Source organism: Genypterus blacodes, unplaced genomic scaffold, assembly GCF_046128005.1.
Source record: "Genypterus blacodes isolate CSIRO-AG114 ecotype Tasmania unplaced genomic scaffold, CSIRO-AGI_Gbla_v1 ptg000129l_1, whole genome shotgun sequence".
Lineage (NCBI taxonomy): Eukaryota > Metazoa > Chordata > Actinopteri > Ophidiiformes > Ophidiidae > Genypterus > Genypterus blacodes.
The window spans coordinates 383,524-395,643 of NW_027466931.1; the positions used below are offsets into that span (position 1 = coordinate 383,524).

The window sequence follows — 12,120 nt, forward strand, 5'->3', positions numbered from 1 at the left end:
AGCACTGGTCAGGCTACTGCAGTGTGAAACGAATTTGTGTAGGAATGTACTGTATGTCGCAGAGAAGGTGGCAAACTGTTTAATTAAAACCAGGAAACTACCAGGAGGCGACATGCCCATGGAGCCTTTGTTGTTGGCAGGACTGGTTTGCTCAGATTGCTGAAGATGGTGAAGATGATAAAATGTGTCTAGAGAGGATGCATGTGTTATCTTGTCACATCTTTCACAATTAGTGCAACACATGAAAACAGGCACTCACGAACACGCACACCATTCTTTCTTCACAAATTCATTGTTTTTGCTTCATTCTTTTAGTCACATGATAGCAGGGCAGCTTGAAACTTGTGATGTCATAGAGGTGGACAGAATGTAAGAGGGAAGTTCACAAACAATTCACGACGGGGAGCTTTTTGATATCTTAACTTTTTTCAGCAACCAGCAAGTAATCAACCAGCAAGTGTGTTTTTGATTGCGTGAGAAGATTGCGACATTGAAACCACATTATCGGTCACTGACAGACACGTCATGACTTGAATGAAAGAATCCTGTTCTTATCATTGCCAGTTGATGTTGCGCAATCAAAATACAGTTTATAATCACTGGACCTCCTCAGCTTCTCTGCTTGGAGGAGTGAACGTCAAGGGAAATCTCAGCAGCACAATCTGCCCCAGAGGCTCCACACAAGGTAAGAATGCAAACATTTACTATCTGATGCAATTTAAGAAATATTTGTTCACATTTCAAAAACACTGATTCAACTTCAACTCAGGTTATTTCAATAGATAAATGTGGCAGCAAATACTTGAAAACACTAAGTAAGAAAATGCTTGAATATTATATATCTGCTCTTTTTTCCTGAGATGGATCCACATGTGCTGAAATGGATATTCGGTGAGTGTTTTGCCTTGATATTGTTGTTATAAGCTCCATTAAGTCATTGGAATATCAGATTCTGTTCAACTGAATTAAAGTCGCCTTTTTGTCCATTAATCAGTTCTTGCATCAATTTACAGCGTCCATACAATCATTTGAGTGAAAACATGAAGTTCATTTAACTGGAAGTCAATTTCAAGATTCAAACCAATTTAAACATACAGAAGCTGCAGAAACACATCGGTGGATTAGAGAAGTTTGTTTCTGGGTTTTATGATAATGATCTGATCATCTAAATTGTTTTAAATGCTTCAGTTTTTGCTGATTTGCCTTTTTTAAACTCGGATCACAGACTCTACATTGCTGTAGTCGGTCTCTCCGCTGTCCCCTCATCTATCGTTTCCCCGTCTGCGGTCATGACTCACATTATGAGCATACACTCTACATAGTTCTGCTTTTGGTTTCATCACTATATGATGAAATAAAGGGGTCAGGTTTTCCAGACTTTCCAGGAGGACATGTGACAGCTTCACAAAAGAACTGAATTAGAGAATGAAAAACAAACCACCAAGGATCATCCTTGTGTGTGTGTGTTTCCTCCACTAGGCGTCACTATTCTGCTGCTTGAGGTGATCCAGCACCATCCTGCTTCTGCTCTGAAGGAACATCTGGCTGGATGTCTGGAGGACAAAGACTACAATGAGCTGCTGCACACTGTGAAGAACGGCCTTCCTCACATCAACGCGTCGCATCATGTCGCTATCGTCGGGGCGGGGATGGCCGGACTGACAGCAGCCAAATTACTGCACGACGCAGGACACAGGGTACAACAAAGACTAACTCACATCACAAAAGAGTTAATGATTACTATGAATTCTTTCTTCTATTAAGATTCTTTAGGAGCATGAGTGCCATGTTGTTTTGTTGTGCTTGAACAGGTGACTTTGTTAGAGGCCAGCGGTCGAGTGGGAGGACGAGTAGAGACGTACAGGAATGAAAAAGAGGGCTGGTACGCTGAAATGGGAGCCATGAGGATCCCAAGTTTTCATGAGTAAGTAAAAATTGTTGCTAATTCATGTGTCAAACATTTCTAAGGAGGTACATTAACATTTATAACTAGAAATGCATTAACTTAGAGCAGGGGTCTTCAACAGGGGCTTCGCGACCCCCAGGGGGTCCGCAGAGGTACTGCAGGGGGGTGTTCAAACTTTGTTTTGTTTTCTTTGAGATTGATATGATCTCTGACACTTTTATTTTGAGGCAAAAAGGTAGGAGACCACTGCTTTAAATACACAATAACATGAATCCAACATATTGTAGTGAACGGATGAATGGAGGCAGAAGATGTTATCTTTTATCTATTACTATTACTACTTCCAAACTAGTCTCAAATCCCTCAAAGGTCAATACACATTGATGAGGAAATCTATGTTTATATAAGGCACTGGGCCCAGTTTGATATTAAACACAATTTTAGTGTTAATAGCTTGGTTTAATGTACTGAAGTTACTGAGGTTTGCACAAGGGTTACTCTAAAGTCTAAAATCAAGCTAACAAAATGAATAAAGCCTTGAGAAATTCTACAGCCCAATGAAGAAATATGGAAAAACTCAAGTAGTTAAAAGCACAAAAAGAATACTCAAGTCCAAATGTAACAGTACCTTAAAACCGTAGCTCCGTTAATGAAATGAGATACTTTCCACTTTTGCCACCTGCTTTTAATGACCATTGCAGAAAAACACAGTGATAATAAACACAACAGTAACACATCATGAATGCCATCATCTGCTCTCTCTACAGAATTGTGTTGTCGTTCACTAAATCTCTTAATGTCAAACTGAACGAGTTCAAGATGTATGACGGCAACACTTTCTACCTCATACACGGGCTGCGTAAGAGAACACGCGAGGTACAAGCGAACCCTGACATACTGCAATACAAGCTACCAAAAGGAGAAAGAGGCAAGTCTGCGGACCAGCTGCTGAAGCATGCTCTGCAGAAGGTAGGAAAAGAGGGAGGGCAGGTATGCAGCTTGTTCATAATCCAAGTCTCAGTCAACTTAATGTATAGGAGACTGGACACGCTGCAACATAAAAAAAAATATTTTATGCTGTAGGTGCAAGATTTCGTGGTGGAGCATGGCTGCAGCGCTGCATTGAGACAGTTCGACCACTATTCACTAAAGGTAAAGTATGACCGATTTTCTCATGTCATAAACAAGCAGTGGATAGAATTAAGTCCTTAGCACAGGGACATAAGTGAAGGGAATTGTAAAGGACCAAGGACGAGGCCCTGAGGAAATCATTGCAACCAGTGATTAGGGACAGCTATGGTGAGCAGAAAATAGAAGGCCTCCACTTGTATAAGGCCTCCAGTGGAAGCCTCCACTGTATGAACCATCTGGCCAACTGTTTCAATAGGAATATCTATTGAGGGAAGGTGGTCTTAGTGAAGAAGCAGTGACGATGATCGGAGAGCTGCTGAATGAACAGAGCATGATGTACACAGCGCTGACCGAGATTATCTATCACCAAAGTGACATCAACGACCATACCAAGTAAGAAAACTCAACTGTAGATCCATAAACCGACAATTGTTAATGCTACATGGAAGAAGAAGACTTGATTTGATATATTTTTTTGCATTAACAGTTAGACCCGACGAGAGCAATGCAAAAACAAAAAAGTAAAAATACAACATTCTATGGAAATATTTGAATGTTGTTCGAGTTGGATATTGGATTTAAATTTAAATGTACTTGGTTGCTTTCCATTTTTGTGTCGGATATCATGGGATTCACACTAACCAGTGGACACCACAATTTCTATATTAAAATATTAATTAATGTCTTATCCCTTTAAAGGTACTATGAAGTGACTGGTGGGTCAGACCTTCTAGCCAAAGCTTTCTCTGATGTGCTCCATGTCCCCATCCTCCTCAACTCCAAGGTCAAAAGCATCAGTCAATCAGATAAGGGAGTGATCGTATCTTATCAGACAGACGGTCATTCCTCTTTGACTGATCTATCTGCAGACCACGTCCTGGTCACAACCACAGCCAAAGCAGCCCTCTTCATGGACTTCCAGCCACCTCTTTCACAAGAGAAGATGAAGGCCCTGAGAGCGGTGCACTACGACAGCTCCACTAAAGTCATCCTGACCTTCAGCGAGAAGTTCTGGGAGAAGGACGGCATCACAGGAGGGAAGAGCATCACTGACAGACCATCTCGTTACATCTACTACCCCAGCCACAGTTTCCCAGATAACAAAAACATCGGCGTCCTGCTCGCCTCGTACACTTGGTCTGATGACTCCCGCCTCTTCCAAGGTGCGAGTGATGAAGATCTGAAAGAGCTAGTTCTGAAAGATTTGGTGCAGATCCATGGTGAGTACGTTAGGGATCTGTGCACAGGAGTGGTGGTGAAGAAGTGGAGCCTGGATCCTTACAGCCTGGGCGCCTTCGCCCTCTTCACACCTTACCAGCACTTAGAATATGCTAAGGAGCTGTTCAGAGGTGAGAAGAGGGTGCACTTTGCGGGAGAACACACCGCATTTTCTCACGCGTGGATCGAAACAGCCATGAAATCTGCCATCAGAGCTGCAACCAACATCAACAGAGAGGCAAACCTGAACCACGAGTCCACTGAGGCTCATGTAAGAGATGAGTTATAAGGTTGTTTGCTTACAGGCAGAATTCTTTAAGTTTAAGGTCACAGGAATAACTTTTTATGTTTCTGGTTTTGCTTCAGTTCCACCTGGCACCCTTTGTTCTCTTGTAGCCTGCTGGGATTTCTCTTGTTGAATGTTGTCCTTCATTACTAGATCATTGATACTTCATGTCACAAATTTGTATGCCACACTGGTAGCACAGTTTCTCTTTCCATTCCTTAGTGCTGGCAGCTGCAATCAGGCTGCCAATCAAATACTACAATCCATTCTTCCACAACATGATTTGGTTTTAGACACATTTATTAAATACAAAATTGAGATGTGCAGTAATTTGAGTTGAGCACTGTGAGCCTGGGGAGAGATTTGGTTCCGATGCCGAGACCTGCACTTCTTTACAAAATTAAACACAAACTGTAAACATGTACAAAACAGCTTTCCAAATGTATTCTGTATTGTATTCACAGATGCGATGCTTCATTTTTATGTTTTCACGCAAGCATTTTTTGCAGATTAAAGCACTATTCCAATTTTACAAATTGTTACAATTTTCTGGAAAATCAAATCCAAACTAGGTTTATATAAGTTTGAGTATTCTGGAGATGTTTGGTGTTGACTTTCTGGGTTTGTAGTCCCATTGACTCTATCTGCAGCAACATGATTCCTGATGTTTCTTGTTCTAATAAAATATTCCCTAATCACTTCTGTTTGAAATTATTTTTCACACGCAGAGGACCAGAACTCAGTACCTTCTAGTTGTGACACAACTCAACCACAAAGCAAAGAAACATATCAATAGTAACATTACTTACATACAGTGTACTGTATGTAATAACCACTTAATTGTGTTCTTTTTCTCATAAGAAATCACGTCTGTAACCGCATTTCAATCAACTGCTCATTTAAATTATAATTCATGTACAGACGATTGAAATTCAAATGTACTTCTAAAAACTAAAGTATGATATATAGAGGAGCAGGTGGTGCTATGGCACTTAAGAGTTAACTTGTACGATGAAAAAATCTCGTTTTGGCACTGGTAAACACAACAACTTTGTAATTTCAAACTGAAATAAACGTAACACAAAAATGCTAATTATCTATTTTTAGGAGTCATTTAGGGACACATACAAAATGTTTGTATAAGATCTCCTGTCAGATGAATAGAATCATAAACGCTAATCCTCAAGTACTGTCAGTTTGTAAAACCAAGACATCAAATATGTAGATTATTTATGTGTTTGTTGTTTCTAATTATAATTCTTATTATTTCCTAAGTACAGTGGTTTTCCACACAGAGTGATGCATGGAGTGTACAAATGAAAGCAAGTTTTGTGTGACTATAAAAGTCAGCATTTCTTTATCAGAAGTATTTAAAAAATAATAAATAGAACGTATGATATTCACTCATGTGTCAAATGTTGTATTTTACGTTACTAATAAACTACTCTATACAAGATGGCAACAGATCAACATCAGAGTCCTCAGCACCTCAGACTGTTCTGAAGCGGATGCTAGATATGTAAATGTAACAAGCAAAAGAATTAAGAGCAGCCCAAATCAATTCCTCATACTCACACGCTACGCACATTTTGCGCACAGAATGTCATTTCTTGCACGTTACTTGGCTTGAAGCTGTACTCCTGCACTTTAGCAGTGTTCCTCATGGCACTATTCAAGGCCCATTAAAAAATTAATCCCATGAACAATCCAATGATGATAGGTTGCCAAGCAACGAGGTATGTGAGCCAATCAAGCAGTTGTCCATACAAAACATGCGTCTTCTCCCAACTGGCCAGACAGGAAGGAATTAAGGAGCATGCTCAGTTAGAGGACTGATGACAGGAGACACTTTGAAACAGTAATACATCTTCATCAGGATTGTCTCTGTGTAAAAGGATACGGGTTGTTCATCATCCTCTTTAAGTCGACCTTCTCATTGCAGTATGGACAGGTTTGCTTCTTACCCACAATGCACCAACCGCGGATGCAGAACTCGTGGAATCTTAGGGGAGGAGGAAGTTAAGGCACAATAATGGCCATTGGTCTAGTTTTCTTTCGCAATAGGGTCTTAAGAAGGAAAAGTGAGCACAAGAAGAGGGGGCAATGAAGGAGGGAACAAAAAGCAGCATGGCTGAGTTGACAATGGACATGGATCAGCACTCTGCTGTCCTACGTGGGACCACAAGGATACATGTGTCCACAGGAGAGCTGGTAGGTGTCTTCTATGAAGCCTTCGTCTTCTACATCTACCAGGATTCTCTGACCGCACACTGCACAGATGTCGTCAGTCAGACTCCTGCTGGGCATGCCACCTTTGCTGTAGTACTGAACACAAACAAACAACAATGTATAATATTACATGTATAATGTATTATGCGTTATATATTACAACTGGATAACAAAACAACATTCAGTGTCTTGGTAAGTTGTTGGGTTTGTAGAACAGCTTTGGCTGGAGAGACGGAGTACTATTTCTCTTTTACCCCGATGGTGGAGGCCATGTAGTCAGAGCAGATCTCTGCAAAGTCTCTGCCCATAATACAGCCCATAAAACAGTATGATGACCCTGATGGCCATGGAGTCTTCCGCTTTGACTCTAAAGAATGATGGAAAGAAAGGATTGAGAGTAAAAGAGAACAAGGAAAGACCCTCTGCATCTCCAGTCTGTCTCACTTGCCGGGTTTCCCTTGGTGGTTTTGTGCAATACCCTATGCAAATTATTTTAAAGTCTACAAAAGTCAAATGCGAACTGTTAGTGTTTCCATTATATTAAACGTTATATTATTCAGTCTCACCTGCTGTTTCCACACTGCTTACTCTTGTAAAGAAGTGCCATTAAACATAGAAGTGGATTCATTGTCTCATGTCGCTTGCTTGGCGTCTCATGTCGCGATAAACAGAAACGCACAAAAATTCAATAAAACCGACACGCCTCAAGCGATCAAGTTTGAAACTTCATGACAAACATAGGAAAACAAAAGCCAACACAGCACATGACTCACCTGAAGAAAACGTTGAAGCCAAACATGGTGAACCTCATGGCCATGTAGCCCAAGACTCCCACTGCATAACTCAGCTTATAGATCAGCAAGAACCACTTGTACACCATCCTGACAAAAATGTTTTTAGTCTTTTCCACCTCATTTTAATTAATCTTATTTTATGTAAAAGGTGAAAAGGTTTTCGGTTCTTGTTTGTATTGTAGTTTACAGTAAATGTGGACATCTAGTGGTTAGTATGAGACGGTGCAGCTGTCAAGTGATTTGCCACTTGTTTACTGAATGTGCGATTTTCAAAATGGAATTGAGAGACAAAAATAAAGTTGCTCCTTTTTGCCTGCTGCGTGCCTCAACTCTTCCCCCTTGCCTGGGCGTGGCGCAGGACAGCGGCTTGCGAGTGGCTCTGAAGATGATGTAGCTGGTGATGACGGAGAACATGCCCCACATGACAAAAACCTCCACCAGTATAGTTTGATGGTGAAGTACAGTGGGACGACCCACATCTGGACCAGAGTGACCAGCTGAGCGCGCACACACACACACACACACACACACACACACACACACACACACACACACACACACGGCTGTACTATTCATTCACATATGATGAACGACACACAAAATACATCCGACCACCATTCACTACATACACCATTTAAGACATTGACAGGTTAAACATAGCAAAGTTCACATTTTATTTTTTGGGAGATTGATTGATAAGACTGAAATTCAAAAGCATTACCAATATTCCCTTTCCACTGCACCGATGCATTTTGTACATTAGTTGCTTCATATTTCACAGGGTTAGCCAAAAACAGATGTGCAAATTTCAATATTTGGTCTATTGATTGTTTCTAAAATGACTACAGAAATGATAACCTACTGCAATATGAGGTTGTATGTACAAAACATTTACATACCATGATACATTATAGACAGGGTCTCTGCAGGTTTCAACAAGTATAGGACTTTAAGACTTTTTTAAGACCTTTATGGAAGCAATTCAAGATCAATTTCACATCCACACTGGCCAAAAAAGTACCAAGGATATGAAAGACAATCAGAGTCCCAGAATTACTTGCAAAGTAGATGAATTTATTCACATTCAACATGAACATTCAACTAAACATGACTACACAGAACTGTGTGTATGCAAGTGTGTGTGTGTGTGTGTGTGTGTGTGTGTGTGTGTGTGTGTGTGTGTGTGTGTGTGTGTGTGTGTGTGTGTGTGTGTGTGTGTGTGTGCGTGCGTGTGTGTACAGACGTGTGTGTGCGTTTAACAGACGACAATGCCGCCGTCTATTATACCATCAGTTAGGTAAGACTGAATGTCTCAAGAAGCAGAATTTGGATGACAAAAAGACTCACAAAAATCCGGACCAAAGTTTTATCCTTGTTTTTTTCTTTATTGATTTGCTATAATTGGCTGCCGGTTTAGTGGGTATGTCTCATTAAAAACACAATTCAAGAAAATGAATACCTTCACTTGTGATAAATTACAATTTGTGTTTTTTAGTCATTAAGACTTGTAGTTGTACATACATATCTGTGTTTTTGGGGTGTTTGCTGATACATTTCATTAGATTTGTATACCATAAAAGAAGTAAAGGCAGGTTCTGATGCGATTGTTAGTTTAAATACAATATACACTATTGATTCATTGTATTCATGCTGGTTGATTGAAAAGTCAGCTGTAATGTTCCAGATGACAGGGAATCTCAAAACCTTCTGATTCTCTGCTAAGCATCAACAACAAGAATACAAAAATTAAGTCAAGTAAAGCAAGATTTTAAGAAACACTTACAGAAACAACCAAGTTAAGTAAAGTAAACCGAGCTGAATCTAAGTAAGGTAAAGGCAAAAGTTTCAGTGCTGATAAAAAAGTATGTAAGCATCAGCCGTTATTTAGCCGTCTTACTGCCGTCTTAGTTTTGATGAGTTTGTCTTGCTGACTGAAGCTCCTTCTGAATCTCCTCTCTCTGTCTTTCTGCCTCCTGCAGGTCCTGGTTTAATTGCTTCATTTGGTTTTCCACCTCTTCTTTCCTTTCTGTCAGACTTGTCAGCATATTTTCTGTTGACCGCAGGACTGTTTCTGTATTCTTGAGCAAAAGCTTATGTTTTTCATATCTCAACTCTAGCTTCTTTTCGACTATGTGATTCTTCTTTATCTTACCTAATTGTTCTTCATCCTGCTGAATCAGTGCTTTGAATGGCTCTATCTGGTCGGTCAGATATTGCTTTTCAACACTCAAATCATTGACCCACTGTAGCACCTTCGCCTCTTCTCCCTCTTGCTGCTTTAACTCTCTGTGAAGGTATTTTATTTCCTTTGCCGCGTTTTTCACCATGTCACTAAGGAGAGCTTTGACTCTGTCTTCTTTAACCAACTCTTGGTGTTCAGCATCGCCCCCTTGAACTTTGCATTCTGTGTGAATAAAGAAACATGAAACACTTTTACTCATCTTTTGCAGTAAACTGACTTAGTTCATAACTCAACAGTCTACTCACTGAGTTTAGTTTGTCTCCGTTTCCACACAAAAACAAGGAAGGCAACTGCAACAATGGAAATCAGGCAAACAGCCACACCAATGATGACAGGAACACTAGAGCAAGATGAAGCCATGACAAACTCATCTGAAACTATAAAACAAAGAACACGGCAACATTTATAGAAAATCAAACCTCAGCTGATGGAAAATAATCAACCAGCAGATCATAAATACATTAGAGTACCTGGAATGTGTATCCGCGTCTCTCTGGTCTGGTTGGTTTTGTTGTCTTGTAGTTTACAGGTGAATGTGTTGGCGTGTTTGTTGCCACAGTCACTGAGCTGCTGACAGTATAGAGACCATCAGGACCTCTGAGCGTCTCTGTAGGTCCAGCAGAGACGATGTTTCCCTCAGCGTTCCGCCAAAGCACCTCAGGCTCTGGATACCAGCCTGCACACTCACACTCTAACATCACTTCACCGCCGACTCTGTTGATGCCCACTGTGAGAGGAGAGGGGACTGAACCTGATGATGAGAGGGGAGACGTGTCTGGTTTAAGAATAAAGATCTCACATCACACAATCATCAATTCAAGTCAATAGTGTTTGATAATGCTCCATAATATGTTAACATGCAGCTCTTACTCAGTTCTGGACCTCCAGACCCTCACTGATGTTTTCCAAGTTAATGAAAAAAATCTAACTGATTTGACTGACAGCAGCACCATCAGGTCGATTGATGTTGCCTTTTGTGCTTAAGTAGTGGGGTCACACGGCCACCAATTTTGGGTATGGCAGACTGATCCATTCATCTGATACAGCACTTTTAAAAGAATGAACCAAACCCACTGAACTGCCAGCAATTATAATACAGTTAACAAAAATTCAAAAAGGTGGAACATCTCATTTGGCACAAATGGGCAAGGCCTACAGATATATGGATGAATGTCAAGGAATCCAAAGATAAATAAACATTACAGCATTCAGCTTCCCAATCCTTAATTGATCTAACATACAGAGGCTTTTCTGTCATGTTTTCTCAACAGATCAACTTTACTTACTAACAACAAGATCCATGTTTGCTTCTATCCCCAAGGTAGGAATGAAGCATCTGTACGTCCCCTCATCAGACAGCTGGACTCCACTAAGTCTCAGCGAAATGTCTCCGAGCTTCAGTCCATCAACGTTCAGCGATGTTCGTCCCCTGTACGACGGATGCTTTTCACTCTTCAGCTCTGTGCCGTTGCGAAACACAAACACAAATCTGGTGTTGAGGTCAGGTCGCAGCCACTCAACAGTCTCAGGGGCGGCATTGCTGGAGGGATCCAAGTGACATGGCAGGACAGTGGCGTCCCCAAGCGTTGCCACCACTGGCTGAGACGGACCAATCGCCTGAGGCTGAGCTGCGAGGAAGAATCATTATCATCATTGTAGGCTCTTTTCCCGCTGTGTGTGTGTCAATGATGTGTTACCTTCACAACCACATTGGATCAGATGAATGGCAGCAAAAACCAGAGACACGAAGACGCAGAGCTCTGATTTAAAGGAGAGTTTGTCCTTCACCTGAGACATCCTGGACCTGCAAAAGAAGTGAAATAATATCAATAGCAATATCATGTTGGACTTGTTTGTTGAATCATAATAACCCAATAAGAGAAGACTTAAAAAAGGATCCTTGCATTACTAAGCAACATTAATGTGACTGCATATTGCAGACATGTGATGACGTGTGCAGCTCATTCTTATCAGTTGCTTGTACTTTCACTTGCGTTTGTTAAAGAATCAAGGACATTTATGCACAAATGTTTTAGCCGCTGGTTACCTTCTTCAATACTTGATTCAGAAATGTTTGAAAGATACAATGTTGCCGCCCATTTTTTAATAATGCAAACAAATGTATACGTAAACATGTATACGTAACAACATTATAGTCACAATTTTAAATATACTGTACACAGTAAGTACTGACTACTGTCATATTAAATGCGTAGTGTGTGAAGTATTCAAGTAGCAATAGTAGTAGAAAAGAGTTCATACTGACCTTTTTTGCACATTCCTGCTCTCTCTCACACACACACACACACACACA

At 40.6% G+C, this 12,120-nt stretch overlaps 2 protein-coding genes and 1 pseudogene across 5 annotated transcripts; 1 reads left to right on the forward strand and 2 right to left on the reverse strand.

The window, feature by feature from the left end:
* The first annotated feature begins 385 nt into the window (after positions 1-385).
* LOC143010541 (L-amino-acid oxidase-like) lies at positions 386-4,702 on the forward strand. Of its 4 annotated transcripts, none has more exons than XM_076162904.1 (8): positions 390-685; positions 861-891; positions 1,480-1,697; positions 1,812-1,924; positions 2,674-2,896; positions 2,990-3,058; positions 3,294-3,430; positions 3,737-4,702. In XM_076162904.1, exons 2-8 carry the CDS (start codon positions 861-863, stop codon positions 4,542-4,544), a joined length of 1,599 nt encoding a protein of 532 aa, XP_076019019.1. In that variant the 5' UTR covers positions 390-685; the 3' UTR covers positions 4,545-4,702. The 4 variants fall into 4 exon arrangements, with proteins under 4 accessions (XP_076019017.1, XP_076019018.1, XP_076019019.1 ...); XM_076162905.1 differs by having other exon boundaries at positions 606-685; positions 2,674-2,875; XM_076162902.1 differs by lacking the exon at positions 861-891 and having other exon boundaries at positions 386-685.
* Positions 4,703-6,223: 1,521 nt separating this feature from the next.
* LOC143010595 (RING finger protein 175-like) lies at positions 6,224-9,891 on the reverse strand (annotated as a pseudogene).
* On the reverse strand, positions 8,962-12,105 carry LOC143010567 (butyrophilin subfamily 1 member A1-like). Its single transcript, XM_076162943.1, has 5 exons — positions 12,073-12,105; positions 11,504-11,610; positions 11,093-11,434; positions 10,277-10,557; positions 8,962-10,183 (listed from the first exon to the last, which is right to left on the reverse strand). The coding sequence occupies exons 2-5, from the start codon at positions 11,601-11,603 to the stop codon at positions 10,112-10,114; spliced, it is 795 nt and encodes a 264-aa protein (XP_076019058.1). The 5' UTR covers positions 11,604-11,610; positions 12,073-12,105; the 3' UTR covers positions 8,962-10,111.
* Between the last annotated feature and the right edge of the window lie 15 nt (positions 12,106-12,120).